The sequence below is a fragment of the Pezoporus wallicus genome, unplaced genomic scaffold (assembly GCF_028554395.1).
Source record: "Pezoporus wallicus isolate ANWC-B61680 ecotype Strahan unplaced genomic scaffold, APGP_CSIRO_Pwel_v1 contig_8013, whole genome shotgun sequence".
Taxonomy (NCBI): domain Eukaryota; kingdom Metazoa; phylum Chordata; class Aves; order Psittaciformes; family Psittacidae; genus Pezoporus; species Pezoporus wallicus.
The window spans coordinates 1,304,942-1,327,114 of NW_026636761.1; the positions used below are offsets into that span (position 1 = coordinate 1,304,942).

Below are 22,173 nucleotides of genomic sequence, written 5' to 3' on the forward strand. Positions count from 1 at the left end.
CTACCTTTAACTCAGATTAAGCCATTTAACATCAAACTATCCTTATACAAAATCTGCATAAAAACAAAAGATTTTAGAAGATTCATTGTCCTATCGTCACTTATGTTACCTCCTCAACAACAGCATTCCTTGCATTCTTTTGCAGGCTGAAAAGGATTACTGCAGCGTTGCTATTTGCTCCAATCTGCCATTCCAAAATGACATTTTGGCATATAGCCTGTTTGTACTACTCCTGTTTAAGAAAAGCTCTATATAATATAGTTGCTCTGAACAACATTTAATATATACTTGACTCACAGCACACTGGTACTCAGCCCAAATACTTCTCATTTAACTTAACAGCACACATCAAAGGAAAAAAAAAAAAAAAAAGAGAGAAATAAATAGTTTCCCCTTTCTTGACTAATCAATAAAGCCAAAAAACCCTGAACTCCCATGGGAAAAATCAGTATGCAGTATGCCATATATATATCAAGGAGATATGAAGTTCTGCACCTGATGCTTTCTTTTTTTGGATTTTATAAAGAACGAAGGGGAGGAAAAACCAAACTCACAGCATGATTCATCATTATTTGCATGAAACTCCAGCAAAATCAAGATATTAAAATGCACTTGCCACACTTTTTTTAATACTTTTCATAAGCCTATTTTCATAAGTCTTTTCATAATCCACTTCTGCCCTGTGTTGGGGACAAGATACTGGATTTGACTTAATATAGCTATTATTCTCTTCTTAAAGACATACCAAGATAGCAAATAAGGACAAATAAGGAAAGGTCAAAGAGAAGCCAGAGAGAAGAAAACCAGTGACAGATAAAGGACCAGCTCAGCATAAACATATTTTCCTTGTGAATAATGCTGAAAGTAGTAATAAGATACTGAAACATAATTCAACTACTAGATCAAGCTTAATTACCACACTAAAATTATATTCTATCTGCAAATTCCAGATAAATGCAAAACTGAGGAAAAACTCACCTGCAGATAGAGACATACTTTTTAATGTGTGTATTATATATCCAATATTAAGATTCCCTTTGATTCCTTCATCAATTCAGGCCTGACTCTGGTGACAACAGGGACTTTTGTCATTACAACTATGAAGTTTTTAGAAGCACAATGTTTATACACCAGTGACTTGCTCTGTGAAAAAACCCAGGCAGCTTCCACAAACTACAAGGATGCTCTCAGCACAATGAATAATTGCTCAGCACTTCATTTTCTCCATAATAATCATTTTCGTATACGTAACTAAATATTTTAAGCAGTTTATTAATTTATAAGCTTAGCTGTGGACATCTCTGTGTTTCTGGCATCAGTACACAGCCTGCCTGAAGTGTTGATACTCTATGTCCTCAAACAGTTCCTAAGTGTCCTCATAATTGCTTGTCACCTGTAAAAGACATTTAGATCCAATGCAAAACTAACATATGGTGAACAGATGGACTCAGACAGACGTCTGTCGAGAAAGTGCTCACACCAAAGACTTTTTGGCTTCAGCCTTTTAGGACCTTCAGAGAAGTCCTACTTGAAGCTTCAAGTCATACTACTCAGGGGAACATCATTCCTCAATGACAACCTCATGCTGCAAAAACGTTTATGACCTGCTACAAAGAAGAATCCTTGCAAGTCTTATGTTATCAAGGACCTCCATAAGAAGAAGAAACAAATTACTGTTTCTACAGGGTACCCCACCCCACCAATCAGAATAATTCATCTTGTATGAAACAAAAATGCAAGCACAAGGCTGATTTTTAAAGAATCCAACATTACAATTAAAAGTTTTCAAGAAAATCTGCTCCCCACCATGCAAACTCTTCAAAATACTCCATTACTTACTGAGGAGGTAGCACAAGAGTTGTTGGCTGGGCTTTTGGTCTGCGTTTTGCAGATACTCCCATCTGGTTGGCTGAACGTTTCAGAGACTGCTGATTCAAAAGGCCAGATGCCAGCCCGGCATGGTACTGCAACTGGATAATAAAACACATATATATTAAAATACACACCACTGCAGTATGCTGTCTATGTCAGACCTTTACTATCTGTACCACCTGATTTAAATTACAGCCAGTCAGTAAGTTAATGTATGGTATTTCACACATATATTGCTTGGATGGAAGATGATGCAAACAAAAGCATATTTATAGTCTGCTGTGAAATAAGTATCACAAGGAAGTTATGCTATAGGGCAAGTAAGATGATGAATCCAAGACATCTTCTCAAGTCCTAACTCTCCTGAAACTTGAGCTCGCTTTTAAATGTGAAGACTGTTTCTCCCCCTCAAGGATCTCAAGGGATCAAGCATTCTTACTTTTTGGAAGAAAAGAGGAAGAAAGATGCATAAACTGGCTTTTTAGAAATAACACATCTTTAGTTCTTAAACATAAAACCACCAATATTCACAAAGAAGTTTCTACCACTGTAAAGAAAAATCTACCCTTTAAAATACCTGCTAGCATCTCTCCATAGCATTGCAAGAACATTCACATTCAGTAGCTTTCTCCTAACCTTTTATTTTACTTGCCAGTGAAAGACAAATTTAGGAAGGACACAACATGAATCTGCAAGATTTTGAGTACGATCCCACTGCTCAGAGATGTAGGAACAGCCACAGTGCTGTATCTGTCCTGAAACCAGTTTCAAGTGCAACAAGTTGCAAGCTTACCTCTAAAAGCTCCCAGTTTATATTTAGTTCTTCCCTTTTGAAGGAAGCTGGGGAAGGAATTCAGCGTCAAACAAACGCAATTTCCTTCATCATTCTAGTCCCCACATCAATGTGTTCTTTAAAGTGTCTAAAGATGTGATTCGAAAAGGTGAACTGTTTGGTGTGAATCTAAAAAAAGGTACAGTTAGGAAAATACAATTCAGGTATGTTCAGAAAATAAAGTGGGCTTAGGCAAAGCTACTCTGCAGGGGACTGACTGAAAATGAGTGAAACAAAGCAGGGTAAAGTGATCTACTTGAAAATGGCTATTAAAATGAGTGAAGCTAACCAGTGAGGCAATCTGACTCAAATGTCAATGCTCAGAGCATCCATAAGGCTTTTTAACAGGCTCTTGATACACTTGGCTGCTTTGCCACGTGATCTTGGCTGTGGCACGACATGAAGACACATTGCATTCCTAATGGGAAGAGAACCGTGCTCTGCCAGGGGAGGGGGGATTGTAGTGCCCCAACAGCTCGCCTTAGACCAATGAATTTTACTCAAATTTGTTTTTCTCCGACAGATTTCTGAAATGAAAAAAAAAAAAAAAAAAATCAATGAGAGCAATGGACAGCACATGTTTGAAAGGCAATGTTTCAAAGTGTCAGGGGCTTAGTTTTCAATCTTCACTCCCAGAATTTGCAGTGAGTGCAATATGCAGGGAATTAAAGGAAAAGACAGCTCTGGCAGAAGACCTCTCCAACTCCAGGAACACGCTTTTCCCTTTTCTTCTTGGATCTTACTAACAGCAGCCCTCCTGTAGCCATTTTGTGTGGGTGACACCAGTCGCTGTGCAGAAGGACACTGGCAGCTATTTCATGGATGTATCAATTGGACCCTTGCTCAGAGATGGAGGTAACCAGCATAAAATAATGCTAAGCATAGATGCATTTTAAATGCAACCTTTTAAAGACATTTCATAGCCTCCCAGCTAGTCTGACATTTAGTGGTCAGGCATTAAAAAATTCAAAATAAATATATTTTAACAATTTTATACATGAAGGCTGACCCCCAGTGATTAAACTATTTTTATTAATTATAGGTATTTCTTTATAATCTACCTTTGCTCCTAGGAATGCAGATCCAGCTGTCAAAATCTATAAGGGCCATTAAATATTTACCAACCATCCTTATAATGGGAGAAAAGGTCAAAGTTAATAAAACTGACAGGCAGCTTCTTTCCAACTTGATTTATACATTATTAAAGTATCACATACTGTATTGCACAGAATGTACTGCTTTTGGGGGCAAAGAGATGTTAACTGAAGAGACTGGGAAATTGTTTCTTAATCGCTTGTTCTGAGGAGCAGAAAAAAGACTGAAAATAGTGCCAAAACGGTAACGCTAACATCAAAACTATAGCCTGAAGATTCAACCGTCCTGATGGATAATAACACGCTACTCAGTTCCTTTTTCCCCCTTGTAAAATAAACTCCTTTGTCTGTCAGCATCAGACATGACAGCAAATCTCAGCTAGAAACATACCAATGCCCTCAGAATTTGTACTTTCCGACAAGAGAATGCTATTTCCAAACATACTCTCTTCACCTTAGGGAACACAATGGAAGGTACTGTCAGAGGGTACGCTGGGTGTTAAAAGGCTCATACAGGAAAACAGAGATAAGCTCAAGGGACACAAACCCGCTGAGGGTTAATAAACACACAGAAATCACATTTACCTGAAGTCCCCGAGTTAGAGACTGCTGATGGCTGGAATAGCACTGCAAAGAAGTGTCTACCAGCTACTGCAGGAGATGAGATTCAGGGCAACGGAAGCCTTTGGCTGGACCAGCAGAGCTGCTCTGCCAGTCAGTGTCTCCAAAGTATGATCCATGCAGGTCTAAGGGACCCTATGACCCAACAAAGCCAAAGCTGGACACTTGTAGATGGTCACAACTGCCTTCTGTAGCGTATTCCAAACAACCTTCCATCTGCTTTTGACAACTGTGCTCATTTAAACCAGCAGAATGGTAAACAGCAATAGCTTGATCCATGGAATACTCCAAATACTCACTGAGCTTGAGCGCAGGTGCAGCACTAGGTAGTACTGCAAAGTATTTCTTTATCAGCTGCTGAGGAATGCCCCATCATTCAGAGGCTTTATTACAGCAAGCATCCACGTCTTCCAGCTTTGAGGAATTCCAAATGGTTATGTAAAGTTAACCTCTTTACTTCCTAATAAAATTCCTCCTTAAAATTTCAACAAGATTGATCTTTTTTTCCCTCTCCCAATACACGCAGATGAAACATAAAATGTATTTCACAAACATAAAATCTATTTCACAAAACTAGCAAATAAAACCACCACCAACAAAATCAACTAATAACACTTCGCAGCGAGGACATACACCAGTGCCAACTTGCACAGTTTTAGGATGAGTCTCATGATACCTGATATTTTTCTTAGAAACTGTGTTTCCAAGTAGATGTGTGAATTCCACATTTAAAAATCAAGAGACTCTAGTTCTCAAGGATGTAGGAAAAGTACTTAAACTAATGCTTAGAGCTTTACCTGAAGGTAAATAAACCAGAATTTGGACTGGTTTTAGTTTTTATTATTTTTGAGATTCATCATTTCTCTCTGTTAATGGTAACACAGCCTATATTTTTTACAAGAAAAGATTATCACTAATGTTCTACAGGTGCCATAATTCATATTTTCAGTGTTCTTGAGTATATGAAAACTACATTCATGTATTGACAGCTCTTAACCTTCCCCACAAAGTGAAATTTAACACAACAGAGACAGCACTTTGGAGTCACTTCCCCGACAGCTGTAACTGTAAAGAGAGCAATTTCTCCATTCATGTAAGTATCTTTGGCTTTCACATGAACTATTTAAAAAGAGAAGGTGTATTAGAGAAATGCAGACTGGATTTCATCCCAAAAGCATGCATATTCTTTAAAAGTGAATCACATAGTAGTTGTTTATTCTACCTCAGTGACTCTCTTCTTACCAGAAAGACAACACACCCCTAAAAAAGCCAAAACACACAAAGAAGAACCCGTCTGACCCCTCCCAGAGATACCTGCTGCAGATGACGTTTAAGGTTTGAAGCAGACAGAGAACTTCTGCTACAGCCAAAGGGCGAAAATCAGAACAATGCAGTATGGCCCCTTTGTTCAACAGAAATGTCTTGACTGTATCATGACAGTTTATATTCTGGCCTCCAGGCCTACACTACACTGTGTGTTATGAAGCTACAAACATGTTCACAGTGCTAATTTAAAACTTTTTAAATTAAAGCTTCATCATTAGAATTGTGCTGGGTCTAAAGGTCTGTAGTTTACATAATTCATGGGCTGGAGATTTTGCATGTGCTGACTGCTGACCAAACAAGTCATTACACTCCACTTACTGACAAGGCCATTGAACTGGTCGGGTAGAAAGTAGGTAAGTGGGGGGGGGGGGGAAAATCACTTGGAACATTTACAATTGATCGTGTCAAATCACAGTTGCACATTAAATTTACATAATACCGTTATTTAAAGCTTCTTAAGCACCAATAGGTCCTCTTTCTTTAAAGACTGCAATCAGAAGAATGACTTTTCTTTGTAATCACATTACCCTGTTGTGGTATTTTTTCCTCCATTCTCATGTAAATACTATTGAGCCCAGATATAAATTGAAAAGCACTTTCTCAGACAGAGATAATAATAAAAGAAAAAGTTCATTTCCATTCCTCCAAGAAAGGGAGTTTTACAGAAGAGCCTGACAGATACTTACCCATCACGGAACGTTCACTGTAACACTGATGAATACATGCACATTTGCCTTCTTTTAAGATACCCAGTGTTTTGCCCCTCATCATTAAACTACTTCTCCCTTGCAGCTAACAAGGGATTTGTCTATTATGATAAAACTCTGGTCCTTCCTTTGAAAAGAGCAATGAGCAAGCAAGCAGGACACTCCCCCAGTTTCATCTCTGCAGACTAAACTAGGCAAGAGAGAAATTACACTACCTTAATTGAGATTTTTAAGCTTCTCTCAGATAATGAGGCTGGTTTGGAAATTCTCTTTTTCTCCAAACAACGTTTGATCATTTCAGGACAGCTGAATTCTTAACTTGGCCAAAACAGCATCAATAAACAAAAGGAGCAGTCTTCAATTTCTTTACTCATTGGTTTTCCTCTTGTGGAACTGGGTTGCAGGCTTTTCAATTAGTAAGAAAGCAAGACATTGTGCCTTTGCTCCAGTTCACAATTTAATTACAATGCTTTGTTCTGGTTTTTTTTAAAAGCATTTTTTGCCCCAAAACGCATTCCAGTTGACAAGAGTATTTCAGCAACAAATACCTATCTGTGATGGGAACAAAGGCTACCCCTATTCTATACTTTCAAATCCCTTTTCCTAAACACCCTGATCTGACTAAACTGTGAAACTAATGAGCTCACACTTCTGTTACAAGCGTTTTGCACAGCACAGCTCTTACTTGCATTGCACTGAGATGTACAGTGCCCGTGCCTCACCCTGGTCAATAAACCAGGGGATACAGAGCATTCCGAGGACACCTATCTGCACATGCCACCTTGCTTTTCTCTGAGATCTCTCCTCCTTTCAAGACCAGGGTGTTGAAAAACAACCGCAGACATTTTATATGGATATTCCTATAGTGGTACATATCTCTGTTTCTTCTAACATCTTCTCTTCACTACATTTTGTTATTCCATTGTCTTTGAATCCCTATTTTTGCCGAGAGCGCTGTTTTAATTAGTGTCAGATTTCAGCCCTAAAGTGTGCTCTTCCCACACGTTTCTTTCGAAGACATTGAAGTTCTGCTGATGAACGACTGCATCAATGTTTCCTCACTGCAATACTGCTTGCAAGCCTTTGGCTTTTTACCATGCAGAGATAGCAAATCTGGCAGCACTTTCTTCAAGGAATTGGTCAAAACTTCAGCCTCTGCATCCCTTGCTGCCGATAAAATTAAAACTGCACTGTTCTAAGTGTCTGCAAAAGCCACTCCTCCTCCAGGTTTTGTTTTATTAAGTATTCTGGAATCCACTTAATAGTTACATTAGTGTAATATTCTGGCTTTTTGGATAATGTCAGCACAAAGGAACACTACACAGGCAACAGGCTCTGAGGTTTAAAGACATCAGGTATTGAAAATGGATAGAGGCAGAGTAATCATAATCTGGGGCTACTCACTATTTACCTCTTCAAAAGAGGGAATAACTGTATTTTATACTTAAGATATTCATAAATACCTTGAGGTGCTCTGAAGGCCTTGAGCTTATCTGTTTCCTGAAAGATAACTAAATGAACTGGCATTTTGTTGGATATGCAGCTACAACCCAGACACGGAAAAGAACCACAAAAAGCAGATTAAAATTATTACATTGTGTTCTGCATCTATATGTCAAAAATAAAACCACGTGCAGTAACAAACAGTAGTATTTTCAAGTAATCCTGAGCTCAAGGGTAGTAGTTGGTACAAAGGTGATCCACTTACAGACAAATGATCTCAGTGTCACTCTATGCAATATATTCACACTTGTGTGTTCACTTAATGGATTTCATTAAAGTTTAAAGACCCAATAAGTGCACTTGACCAATAACTGACAGAAAACCCAAATTCTTTTTTTTTGACAAAAATATTATCATTGCCTAGGACAACTAATCTGTAGCAGGGACAAGTCATCATTAAAACTCAAGACTAAGGACACAATTAGCATCCTCCCCCAGTGCTGCTGTGCTCCCTTAAACAGCCACCGGATCTCTGAACTGAAGCCATTGGTCTCCTACTAAGATTAATATTTTCTAAATCCCTAGACTAAATCTTTGGTGTCAGGGGCTCAGGTGGCAGCTATGTCAGCATAAAGAATGGCCTGCTGCCTCCGCGACTGGGGATGCTCAGGTGCTTATAGCGGAAATGTGAAGATACTTTAAAACTGAGTGGTAGAATAAAGGAAACACTCCTCAGATTGTCTAACAGCATGCCATGGTTCGCAGCACTGTGGTTGGGCTTTACTTCTACAGCCAACAGAGTACTTTTCAGACAAATAAAGTAATTAATACTCTTCTTCAACAAAATGCTTGTATAAATCCAGCTAGCCCAGTTGCAGCAGCAGACAAAGAAGAAAAAGACAGTGGAAGAACAGATGAGAAAGAAGTCCATTAGCAGACAAACAATATAGCAGGAATGACCTTGGCTGCTACTTGTTCTGTTTTTTTTCCCCTAACTCATTAAATTTAATTATTTTAACTTCTGTTAAATGTCTTTCCTGAGCTTTGCTCACCCGCACAATAATTAAAGTGCACAAAATACTCAGATTAGCAAATCCCCATAACTGAGTATCAGACACTTAGCTATTAGTCAAGCCACAGGTCTTTCTGCCAGCAAAGGGAATCCTGGTTTTACTGATCTCCCATGGCCAACCCGAGGCCAGAAGCTGTTACTCAAAGATAAGAACTTCAGCACACACTTCATCCTGCCACACGTATGCCATGGACAGATGGATACGCTCTGCCAGGCTACACCAGATATCACCACTCTCTTCTATCACAGGTGATCACAGTCCCACACCAGCAGGAGTTGCATGAGTAGGGTTTAAACTGAGCTGAACTTGCCAAATTAGGAGAGAATGCTTCCTTAAATGGTTACTTTTGCTAATAACCTAGCAGATGTCCCAAAGCAATGCTGCTGGGAATGCTAATCTCCAGCCTGCTAGCAAGGACAAACAATTTAAAGCCTGAAGCAGAACAGGCAGATCTGGAACATAATGTATGTGGCCTATTTCTCTGTATGAACATCATTCCTATAGCTTTAGAACATTCGTGGATGGATGAATTTATACTCCTTCCAATACAGTGTAGAAGTAGCCCACAGAAAGTATTCCCACATTAAGTAACAGCAACTGATAAAGGTCACTTACAGGGTGGTTAAAGAGGTTTAAACTCTCGCCCTCCCCTGTAACAACACCCATTTTTGCACAGATAAAACCTAGACTCACCATAGGTGAAAGTTAAAAGATCAGCTACATTCTGGAGGATGACAAAAAGAAACGCATCATTTTCCCCCTTGGAAACATACAACATTCAACACTGAACGGACATCTCCAGACTATTTCTTAGGGAAAAACATCACCACCACTGTACTTCCAAGCAGAATTCTGAAATGCGATGGTCAAGAGAATCTGAAACTTTCCCCTCCTCCAATGCAATTAAAAAAAAAAAAAAAAAAAGTGCTTTTCTGCCCTTACTCAAATTTTCTGTATTCAAAAATTAATGACATATATATGTGAATACTGTCTGCAACCTGAGACTGGCTCCAGGGAGACAGAGCAATCCTGCTGATCACTCACAGCCAGGCAAGCTCTTCCTTCTCCAAGAAGTGTTACTGAAGTTCTTCTCCAACTAAACAATACTACATATTAACCAAGAACTCTACATTAAAACTCAACTATATTTTCAGAATAGCTGTTTATGGCTCACAACATGGACTTCCAGGGATCTGATCCAAAATGGAACACAAGAATTAAAATACCAGCTCTGCATTTCATTAGGACATTATATGAGCGGCTGGATAATCATAAATCTAGGATCCTTGTCCTTTGTATACAAGGTAGAGAGATCCTCTTACTCCATACTGGTAGAGACCAAAATGTGTGTTCATACATCAGTCTATGCAATGCACTATTGATAATAGCAACATATGGCTGAGCTTTGTTTTAAAAGAATAAACCCCTACCCTTAGGGATTTTTGAATGTCTCTAATTTCAGATGACCAAAGTGTAATGCATGAAAAAGCAGTTTAAAAGATATATGCAGTTAGACATCCAAAAAGAAGTAAACATTTAGTCAGATTATTTCTGTAGACTTCAAGGAGTTAAGTCATGAACATTTTTAGGAATGTAAAAAGAATCCATCAGGTTTGATTGGTAACTTTTAACTAAGACTGAAAAAACTGAAGACTGGCAACATTTTTTTCCCAGAATAATATGCTTCCTTGGCTTTTTTTCAACACTGTGCACATAAATCAAAGAAATGTTAAAGTAGCCCATACATCACAAGCTGGCATTTCTAAACTATTTACAAAATCTGTAATAGTCAAGAGGATGGAAAACACAGAAGTGTGACCAGCAAAGTTACTGCAAGAAAATAAGGCAGTTCTACCATCCCAGCAGGTTAATTAAGGTTGGAAACAACTATTGATTGTAGAACTTAAAAACACTAAACCAAAACAATCCTCATAATGCAGGGTTACAAAAACCAAACAAGACATTGTATCAGCCAAAACAGAGAGAAGGGGGGTTTGAGCAACATGCTTGCTCCACAATTAAGGTACATGGTTCTGAAAATACATTAAGCAAATGCTCTAATGCTTTTTACAAGGGCCTGTACGGACAGCACAAGGGGAATGGCTTTAACCTGCCCGAGAGGAGATGGAGGTGAGCTCTTAGGCAGAAGCTCTTCCCTGTGAGGGTGCTGAGGGGCTGGCACAGGGTGCCCAGAGAAGCTGTGGCTGCCCCATCCCTGGCAGTGTTCAAGGCCAGGTTGGACACAGGGGCTTGGAGCAAGCTGCTCTAGTGGAAGGTGTCCCTGCCCGTGGCAGGGGTTGGAACTGGATGAGCTTTAAACTCCCTTCCAACACAAATCATTCTGGGATTCTGTAATAGTAAGTCTTGAAGTACACACAGAAGCAGGACTGACCTTACATCTGCAAAAAGACAGACCTGAAGTTATCAGTAACTCCAGTGCTTAGCTGCATATCCATCACATTTTCACACCCCAACATCTAAGCATACAACAGACTTATACAGCTCAGGTTTTCCTCAACAACTTTTACAAACGAGAATCTCATCTCTTCTTCTGAAAGGAAAGACATGGATTATGGAAAGCTTATCTGTCCATCTGTTGAAGATGTCACACTCTTGACTAGAGAGTGCAAAAAGCACAGAGATGTTTTACAACCAAATCCAAAACTTACTGTAGTCTGAACTGGTGTAAAAGCCATATGCTTTGCAAAAACACCTCTTATGCTACACATTTTTTTTACCACAGCACAAAGAGTAACAGTTCGAAAGCTGCTGTAATCTTTATTTCTGAAAATAGATCACATATTCTTACTCTCATCTGCCACGCTCAGGGAAGCTAACTGATCAGAAACTGGAAAAAACAAGGAAATGCTACAGTGTGCAATGGAAGCTGAAGAAGACATGCTCTGTTGCAAGAAATTACCTGCAGTTTACAGGTAACACAGCAGCCTGGAGAGTCCGGGATAATACACTGAGCAGAAGGGTTCAGTGGGATGGCACATAAAGCGGTTTTACAGTTTTCTCTGTCAGTGTTGAAGACTTGCAGTACGAGTATTTCAGATGAAGCCAGGGGATTGGCGTTAGGAGCAAAACAAATGGAATACACTTTATACTATTTTCATGGGAGCTTATAATGGTATTATAATTAACTCAATTACACCACGAGATTAATAGCCTTTAAAATGCTCCCAGCCATTCATTACAGGCCTAATTAAAACTCTCTTTTGGTGCTGAGCCAGCAAGAAATATGAAACTACTTGTTAACTAACAATACAGAAGTATATACGGTATTATCTTTATCACACTGTTTGTTTCCATGGTCACAATTCAGTGAGCAGTTTGCTTTGGGTTTTAAAAAAAATAATATGAAAGACAAGGGAAAAAGGACAAGATGCCACTATAGAGGCTTCAACACCTGCAACAGCTCACTATAGCTAACCAGTTTATTCCTAGTTTTGCTGCTACAGTTAAGGGCTTCTACAATAGCAGATGCCTTTCCTCCTACATGTCAATTAATTTGCAAATGCGCTCAGGTTGTAGAAATAATGAAGTGCTGAATGCTTTTCTATTGACAAGTTTTGCTGTCAGGAGGTGGGTGCTGTAGGCGAGCTGCTAAAATGCGCTGCTGCTATATGTATGCCAAAGGAGAGACATGCCACGAGAAACATGGTCGACAGCTGACAGGGCACATCTATTATTTTATTTACCCCTCTGTCACTGGAACCAAAAGGAAGAAATCCTCTCCAAAAGTTTTTTATTGTATCTATAACACCATTTGCAGTGAGATTTGAGCTTCTGTCTCGACCCCAGAAACATTTCATATTCAGGGAGAGCAACAGTGGTTTTCCATATATTGTTATATATGCTAAAAAAGTGACATTAAGGTTACAGATGAAGACTTCAGTAACTAGGAAATGCTTGAATTCTTATTGTCTGTGCAATCTAAATCCATCTGCTTATACTAAGGATTCAGACTTTGATTGTGCTTCTTTCCAAAAGACCTCAAATTACCAGTCTGCAGGATCCCATGGATGAAGAGGCAGTTATTCAGCACCATTTTCATGCACAGAATGTTATTTACAGTATTTCACACAATGCCCACACTTATCTTCTCAGATGTCTTCCATGATATTTTTCCTGCTTTATCTTGCTTCTTTACAAATACTGTTAAATTTACCTTCACAATTTTTATTCCACTCATGCTGGGTGTGGATCTGGGGAAACTCAGATTTTTTACTAAATGTTTTTACTACTTACTATAGCTGTAGTAGAGTTTCTATAGATACTAAGTGCAGTCAGGTGCTCAGCAAGTTTCGAAGCCAACAGAAAATGCTTTAAGCCAGGTCATGGCAAGGTTGGAATTCTCTACCCCTGCTTCTATCACTTGAAATAAAGGATTAGTTGGTAGCAGTTCAACATTACTTTCTGCCTTGATCAGCTACTAATTGGAAGTGAAGCACATGTTGCCAGCTGTTCTCTGAAAGTAAGATAAAAAACTGAGATTCTGAACCTTCAAACTCAAATCTGTTCTCTGGAGGACAGCACCTTCTCATGGATAGAGATCCTTCTCATCCCGAGTCCTCGTTAGAATGCGTATAGTTAGTGACCACAAAACAGAACACTCAGCTCTTGAGAGTCTGGATGATTGAAGTTGATCCTTTCCACAAGCTTCTTAAGACCTATTAAGTCAATCTGGAGAAACCTTGGTGAACATTCAGTCTTGCCTCTTACCTAATTCAAGTTACTTCTGTGTTTAAACTTTAGCAAACATACTGAGAAAAAAACCAATATGCATGTGCTCACCTTTCTGACGGAGAGGAACAGTCCCATACTATTTTCCAAGTCTTTGTGTTTAATTACCACAAGTGTTTAAACTTTGCACCTTAGCTGTAGTAGCTGTTAAATTTCTATTTTCATTACTAAATTTGTTTTGTCTTTGCTATAATGAAGAACCCTCTTATCCACTTTTTCCTCTTCAATAAAGATGGTGGTACAGAGCAAATCATCCTCTTTTCTGAGTGAAATAAATGGAACTTTTTTGATCATACAGAAGCAGCACAGGAACCAAAATGCTTTTGATCAGTTGTCATGTCTCTCAACTAGAAAACCACAGATTAACAGGCACCTAGGCAAATGGTAACTAAGTAGTTTGGCAATTAAAATAATGCTTAAAACCATTTTAAAGTGTTAGTAACTGAAAATGTTATTAGTACAGGTACTAAGAGGTAAAGAAATTTGTTGTTAAAAAATAGATGATTTTCTGCTTCTTAAAATATGCGATTTTCAGGCTGACCTTGTCCTTTTAAATTTTTATAGCATCTTCAGTTCCAATTTGAGATTTTCATATGGGATAGGCAAACCTTCTTATGTTCAATATTAAATGCAAGACACCTTCTTGGCATGATGTGCAATATCAATAATATAACAGTACCGATTTCAGGAGCAGCAATGTGGCATCAACACACATACCTACATGAATAGAAATTTAACCGTGTATATCACAGAAATCTTTAATGTGTCTCGGGGAAAAAAAGTAGGTTTAAGACAGCTCAAACAATTTGAGAATTCCTCTTTTGCCACATACACACATGCCCCTGTCATGCTTCACAAAGTAACCCTGATGCAAGAAAACATATGCTTCTCTTTACTGGACTCAAAATAGGAATAGAGGGGAAAGAGAATGATACTCAGGGCCAAACACAGGCTTCTGAAGACCAGACTTGCAGCTGTCACTGTATTTGGCATGAAATGTCCCTACCCACACAAGCCCTGCAGTACTCCTATAGCTAATTGCCATGCTTTTTGGAAGTGATAAACACTACAGACTCCTTATTTAGCTTATTAGGAATCTGCACTGATGTTATCAGATGAGTTTAAAGACTCTGAGACTGAGATACTTCTAAGTTGCTGCAGGACCCAACTAAAGCCACAAGAAAACCTAAATGATTAATTTTTATGGATTTCAAATGAGACTGACATACATTTAATTTTCCATGCATCATCCACCTTGCAGGCACTCTGCAATAACCCCATTACTACTTACATGTCTATTACCTCAGACATTTCAGCTCCTCACCTAAATAAGGACGTACCTTATTTCTGTGCCTTGATAATCACTAAGACACTTACTGGATCAAAAACCAGCAGTTTCTCACTACCACAGTTTAAGGCACCAACTAAACAGACATTTCTCTCACTGCTTTGTGGACTTTATTATTAATGAAGTAAAAATTGCAGACATCAATCTATTGCTTGAGATGGTCACCATAAGGAAAATAAATAGCAAGTTAATGTGGCTGGCCACTGTGGCTTAGCAGGCATATTTACGGGAAGGGAAATTAAGAGCACTAACAACCGCAGAGATAGAAGCAAGGTAACACTGGACTGGTAGAGAAAATTCTTCTATACAGCTTCATCTGGCCAAGAGATGTTTCCTCCCTCAAATCGTAAGACAAACTTCTGTGATTGTTTCAACTACTTCACTCTTCTCACTGAAGACCACAATGCTTAGAAAACCTAAGGATATAATGGTCAGAACAAATGGACACTACTGACCTTTTCCTCTTTCTCCAATATTTCCCATTGCCAGCACCACCCTACTGTGAATGGGTATCCACCCCATTTTATCAACTGCTCCCCACCAAATCATGACGCATCCGATACACATGGTCTGTCACCCTCCATAACTTGCCACTCCTGAACAGCCACAAAACGCTGTACCCTGTATCCTCGCTTATTCTTTCCTACCTTTCTCACCTCAAAAGCCAAGGCAACCCCTTCTCCTCCAACAGCTTTTCATCTGCCCAGAAACACACACTTTGTGGAACTAAGCACACCACAATACCCAGCACTGCAGTTGCAGTGGGTGCAGAACATCAGAGAACTGCTGGAAGTAACACTAGTTTAGTTTGAACAGCAAATTGAGAATGCAAAGACATATTTATTCATAAAAGAAAAAAATCCCACAAACCTGCATCTTTTTGGTCTTAAAGACAGACAAGGAAATTGCATTAGAGAAAGTACACAATCATTACATTACAATTAGGTTTCAAAACAGACAAAAGCTGATAAATTCAGTATTAAGTTTTCCAAAAGCATCCATAACTCTTCAGCAGTGCATGTACTTATACAGCCAAAAAGGATCTCTCTGTATGAGATCATACCACCAGTTACATGACAAACTGGTGTGTGTTTAAGGAAACTGGGGCGGCAGAGGAGCAAAACACAGCTTTTAGCAAACCATGACATTTTATCTTGTTTCTAGAACTTCTCTAGCTAGGAAATCTTCTGTAAATGAGGACACTACCTACCTCCCAAAGTTTATCGTACCAGACCAAGTAATTCAGCAACATATACGACCAACAACTCAACTACAGTTTTTGCCTGAGGCATTAAAGACATAAAAGAGCAAGGAAAACTTACAAATGGTGCTTAAGACCTGCTGGTGGCACACTAAACAAACAGAAACAATTGAAAGCCACAGAGAACTTAGTAATTTATACTACTGAGTCTAACGCTTGGACAGTAAGGAAAACAGATGGCTCTGCAATATGGAGATGGCTCAATCGGCACAGGGATGCTGCACTAACATAGTGGCAATCGTGTGCCTGGTTGCTGCAACAGCCACAGCAAACTGAATGCATCATTTCAGTCTATAAGACAAAACAAAAGTAAATGAGAGTGAAACAAAATAGAACTACTTATTCTGGTTAGCTTATACTCCTTGAGTATAAGCATGATCTGGAGTTTTTTGGACAGTCCCACATTGCTCTGAGCAAATCCACCTGGCACTAGCAGCATTCCTCTTCCTGTCCTGTCCCCTTCCCAGTAATTCTGCATCCTACTGAACAGCTCTGAATGTCAGCTATTTAGTTCTACTTTTAGATCTGCTTTAAATAAAAGTGTGCTGAGTAAAAGCTGCATAATGAAGGCTCAAAACCATGGAGATGGCACAGACTGCCATTGGGCAGCACTACCAAGCTGTGGGGGTTTCATTTTCTGGTTTTCTTCCTAGCAGACTCATTTCATTTGTGGAACAAAACCAAGGGAATTTTCCAGTTACATGCTGAAGCAGATGAGCAGCTGGCTGGGCCCAAGTGAAGTCCTGTTTTGGACCTTGAGGACATACTCGGAGGCAATGGACTCACTGTGCACATGCACATACAAACACGTGACGAACTGCTGAAGGACTTCTTGACAAATGCATAAGGAGCTCCAACTAACTTGCTTTAAGTATTACATTTCAAGGCCATCATGACTAAGCAATAGAGCAGTCATGCAAAGACTTCTAATAACCTAAAAATCTAACCTGCAACTTTTCATAAAAGCCAAATCATTATAAACTCTGACCACAGGAACTTCTTTATTTATATATACATACACACACATATATACACAAACGCTCTCTTTAGGGAATCAGAGCACAAGTGAAAACCTAACTTTAAATCCAAGTGCAGGATTCTTCTTCCTATGAAACTTTCCTATGATGAAGCAGGTTGTTTAAAGGGGAAAGTCGCCTTCTTTGCTCAAATACTTATGATAATAAAGGGGTTTTCTTCCCCTTTTCCAATGGGTATTTTACATTGGCAGCTGAAAAATCACTGTTTCCATAAGTAGCCTTTAATGACAACAGGCATCATCATGGGTTAAAATAATAAAATAGATTTAAGCAACTTGCAGGAACAGATAAACCAAATTGGTCAGTAAATGCACTGTTTGACTTCAGCAGCCGGTGGGAAAAATCACTAAGGATTTGCTGCTGCTCCCATTTGATCACGCAAACCTCTGAAAACTTTGCCTGGGCCATTATTTATTTAAAGAAATATTCTTTCCATATTTACCATAAGTGTAGTGAACATGAGACATTAGTTTTCCAGACTTCACATTGCGGCTGACAAAGCAAAACGCATACTGATGTTAGAGGGCCATCAGAGCAAGACTCTCTAAAAGGCCACCTTAAATAAATGCATAAGAAATGTCTCCTCAGTCCACTCAAGCAGAGTCTCCAGCCACTGCTGTATGTCAGTGCCTATTTTAAAAGCAGGTCATGGATGCTTACAGCAAAGCCACAGACCTTTCATTTCTATACAGCTGGGAATTACTACATTTTGCAAGTTAGCACATATGAAAATACGCTAAGGACAGTACTCTGAGTTAATTTAGACTCCAGGAGTTCTATTACAAATGTCCTTTGAAAAACATTCCTTACCGCAGTTTTCAGGTGGGGGGGGGAATGACTCAAAGAATCATTTTGGTTCTTCCAAAAAATTAACAAGGACTTTATTCACCTCTGTATGCAAATACGGTTGTCTGTAACATGGAAACATGATTTTGAAACACTGCATTTACAAGACATAATAGTCCAGAGCTGTCTGCTCTCTATGGACATCTGTATTGTACCAAGCTGCGGCATAAAGCACTACTAATGAGATGCTCTTTCCATTCCCCACAAGCACCTGCCTCCACACATTAAGAGAGTTATGCCAACTCTTTCCCATCTGTGCTGCACTTCGAATAGACAACATCATCCCTTGGATGCAGCAACTCTAGCAACTGAACGGATCATTTAACAAGACACCTAGACTGCAGATTTCCTCACAGCCTCCCCCTGAAAGAGGTTTCTTCCACACCTGTAGAGTGTAGTGGACGATTGCTCCACCTCAGGGCTTCCAGAGGGAAGGTATTGGCTTGGAGGAAATACAACTACCTACCTCCCTCATCGACAGCAGAAAGCAAGCACATTGACTTGTGCCCTTTATGTATTGATGCTCTAGCTGAGTAAATTAAGATGTACAAGGGAAAAGCAAAGAGCACCAGAAGTGGGTGTACGAACCAGAAAAGCATAGTAGCAATTTTATATCTTCTTCAATGTTCCTGAAATGTGATTACAGTTGACCTTTAAATCTAGTAGATCAACCAATCAATTCTGCTGGAACAACCCTGTGTATGTGATCTTAGGGCATACCCATACTCAAAAATCTTCCAGAGGCTGCCTGGCACAGTCATTTTATTTTGCTGTAAAAGTTACCACAATTTGTCTCAATCGATTTTACTTGCAAGAAAAGCACAACATCCAAACTGCAGCATCAGCAGACACTAAAGGTCTTAGCTTCTTGCAGGATGAATGCAATATCAATAGTTATTAGGATGTATTCATAGGAGGTACACAAGAGGGATGGAAAGAAGATGTTAGTAATCTCACTTAATCCTAACACAGACCCAAGTCAGGTTCTTCAGACTGTGGGAAAAAAACGATTACAAGGAGAACTATAAACACTCTGAAGTATTTGCCAGGCAAAACATTGACTGTGAAACTGAAAACATATTTAACAGCACTTCAAGTAGTAAAGCTACTAAATCGTGCTTTAACAAAACAACCCAAAAGGGGTTATTTTGGATGGCATTTGCCTATAGCAGTCTTAGAAGTGAAATCAGCAACCAATAGTGATCCTACTCGGATGCAACATCGCTCAGAGGTTTCTCATTCTGTAGCACAATCTTCATCATAGAAGGGAAAACAAAGATATGACTTCTGAAACCCCATCAAGCAAGTTATGGACAGAGGAAAGAAAAGGACGTGCAACTCCAGAGTCCCCCTCAGTCCCATTATACACTTGGCAATGCTGCCACTTCCCCTTCCCCATCAGAAGTGCTCACACATGGTATCATACACTTGGTTCACAGAGTCAACTTGACAGCAAGTTCTTTTATGCAGAAAGTCATTACATTCACTCCATGTTATATGCCAGGGTGTCCAGAAGAACCAGAAAACTGGAAATTAATTTTTGCCTTATCAGGCACAAGAGAGATTATAGAATTTATCAGCTCCATGATGTACAAAATCTCCACAAACAGCTCTGGATGAAGCACGAAGCAGTGCAGCCAATCCCTCCCTCCCTCCTTCCTCCCTTCCCTCCCCCCCAAAAAAAAAAGATGGCAATGAGCAAACTGAAAATGCTACATTGAAAATTCTGAAAATACAAGATTTGACTCGAGAGTAAAACTGAACCATACGGCAAGCCAGAGAACTTGTGAAGTCTGAGTGCAGAGACAACTGCAGAGAAAACTCTAAATAGAACCCATCTGAAAGCATATGGGTAGGGCAGGAACATCAGAATAAAAATCTAGCTAATGGTAAAACACACAGTGATGCTTTTTTCTTAAAAGTCATGTAGGAAGAGAAACATATAGCCAACCTCATTGAGAGATAACCTGGGGGGAGGAGGAAGTTATTATCCTTTTAACTGCAGCTTATTTGATACAAAAGTGACATTTTCTCTGAATGAAGAATTCCTTTAACATAAAGAAAAGCCAACTTCTGAAATGAGATAGAGCCCAGTAACACTGCAGTAGTTGAGAATGTCATGATTTCCATCACGAAACTGTTTTGCAGAGATTAGGAACAGCTGTTTCAAACCGAATTAGACTAAAACTGGAAACAAGCTGTCAAGACCCAAAAAAATATATTTTATACATAAAAGGATTTGATTCAGCTGTTCTCTTGTGGTGGTCAGCCAAAAGAGAGAAATAAAGTAACATCCTGAGATTCCAGACGTTGTCACAAAGATTCTCTCATTTTGAACACTCTTTATGTAGATTTATTCCTTTGAGCATTTGGAACAGGAAAAATGTCAAACAGCTCATATCACAGATTCCTGAATATTTTCAAACCACAGGCAGCTTAAAACAGTTTAAAGACACTTCAGGACTCTTTCTGCTCTAGACCCCATTTTCTGCAACTTCTGTAGCGGTAACAGGATGTTACAATACGGAAAATACACCCAATTGCTGTTGACATGAGATTAAAATAATACACTTTAACCCACCGCTTGAGTAACAGTACATGCATACAGCTCCTTTTTGTCATGCTCGCAGATCCTGGGAGGCTTTTAGTGGGTATTTTCAATATCGATTTCCACAGGAACTGCAGATTCAGATAATGAGAAGTAAATACATCTATTTTTGAATATACTGTAAAATGTCACATCTAGATACAATTCTTTTGTGTCTAATGGCCCATGCAGTACACAGGGCACCTCTATACTATGTGTAACTGCCCGTTACAGAAGCATAGAGAATCCAAATACAACCACCAAATTAATAAAGCCTGGTATCTGTTTCAAATAGAACTATTTGTTCCAAAGCACAGTTCTGAACATCAAAGACCCCTGTGATTTTATTACATGCTGTAAGATGTGGCCATTATGCTCTGCTTTCCAACCAAATCTAAAGCAGTCTTGAAAATATCCTTAGCATTTCAATATGGTCATTACTTTTCATAATAATGATATATACTAATTCTACCCAATAAGTATCTTAGTTATTACTATCAGCTTGTCTGTCAGTATATGTTCTTCTAAAGAAGTCCTATGTGGGAACAAGTCAATCTAACTTGAGATACTCTATGATTCTGTATAAAAAAAACCACACACTCCAAATACACATTTTTAACTAAGGCACCAAGCAAGCACACAACTATAGTCATGTGCCATTTCACCTTTCAGATTACTCACACCATCCAGCAATAGGCATTTAACTCAAGTACTTAAGCTCTCAGGAAACTCAGTGGAGCACCACAGCATGACAGAACCCTTCACACTAACCCAAGAAGAGCACAAGAAAACTGATGCTCAGGATACATAAACTTTTGATCTTTCTGTGAAAAGATCAAAAACGTGTTAGACTAGCACCTGGTAGAATCAGTCAGCTTTCATTATATCTTCTTTTATTAATTCAGAGGACATCTTTTCCTAGGCATAGTGTACTGAACAAATGTCACAGTATCACAGTATGCTAGAAATTAGAAGGGACCTCAGAAGATCATCTAGTCCAATCCCCCTGCCGGAGCAGGAACACCTAGATAATGTTACACAGGAATGTGTCCAGGTGGGTTTTGAATGTCTCCAGGGAAGGAGACTCCACAACCTCCCTGGGCAGCCTGTTCCAGTGTTCCGTCACCCTCACTGAGAAGAAGTTTCTTCTCAAGTTTAAGTGGAACCTCTTGTGTTCCAGTTTGTACCCATTACCCCTTGTCCTATCATTGTTTGCCACTGAGTAGAGCCTGGCTCCATCCTCCTGACACTCCCCCTTTATATATTTATATACACTAATAAGGTCACCCCTCAGTCTCCTCTTCTCCAAACTATAGAGACACAGCTCCCTCAGTCTTTCCTCATAAGGGAGATGCTCCACTCCCTTAACCATCTTAG

General features: G+C 39.2%; 1 protein-coding gene across 3 annotated transcripts in view; it reads right to left on the bottom strand.

Moving 5' to 3' along the window:
* Nucleotides 1-22,173, bottom strand: part of MED27 (mediator complex subunit 27) — an 84,498-nt gene that overhangs the window by 50,388 nt on the left and 11,937 nt on the right. For 2 of the 3 annotated variants that reach the window (XM_057401587.1, XM_057401586.1), the window contains exon 3: nucleotides 1,840-1,970. The exons of the other annotated variant lie outside the window; for it this stretch is intronic. In XM_057401587.1, the coding sequence (XP_057257570.1) occupies nucleotides 1,840-1,970 (131 nt within the window). The remainder of the gene's footprint in view (nucleotides 1-1,839; nucleotides 1,971-22,173) is intronic. 3 annotated transcript variants of the gene reach the window in all.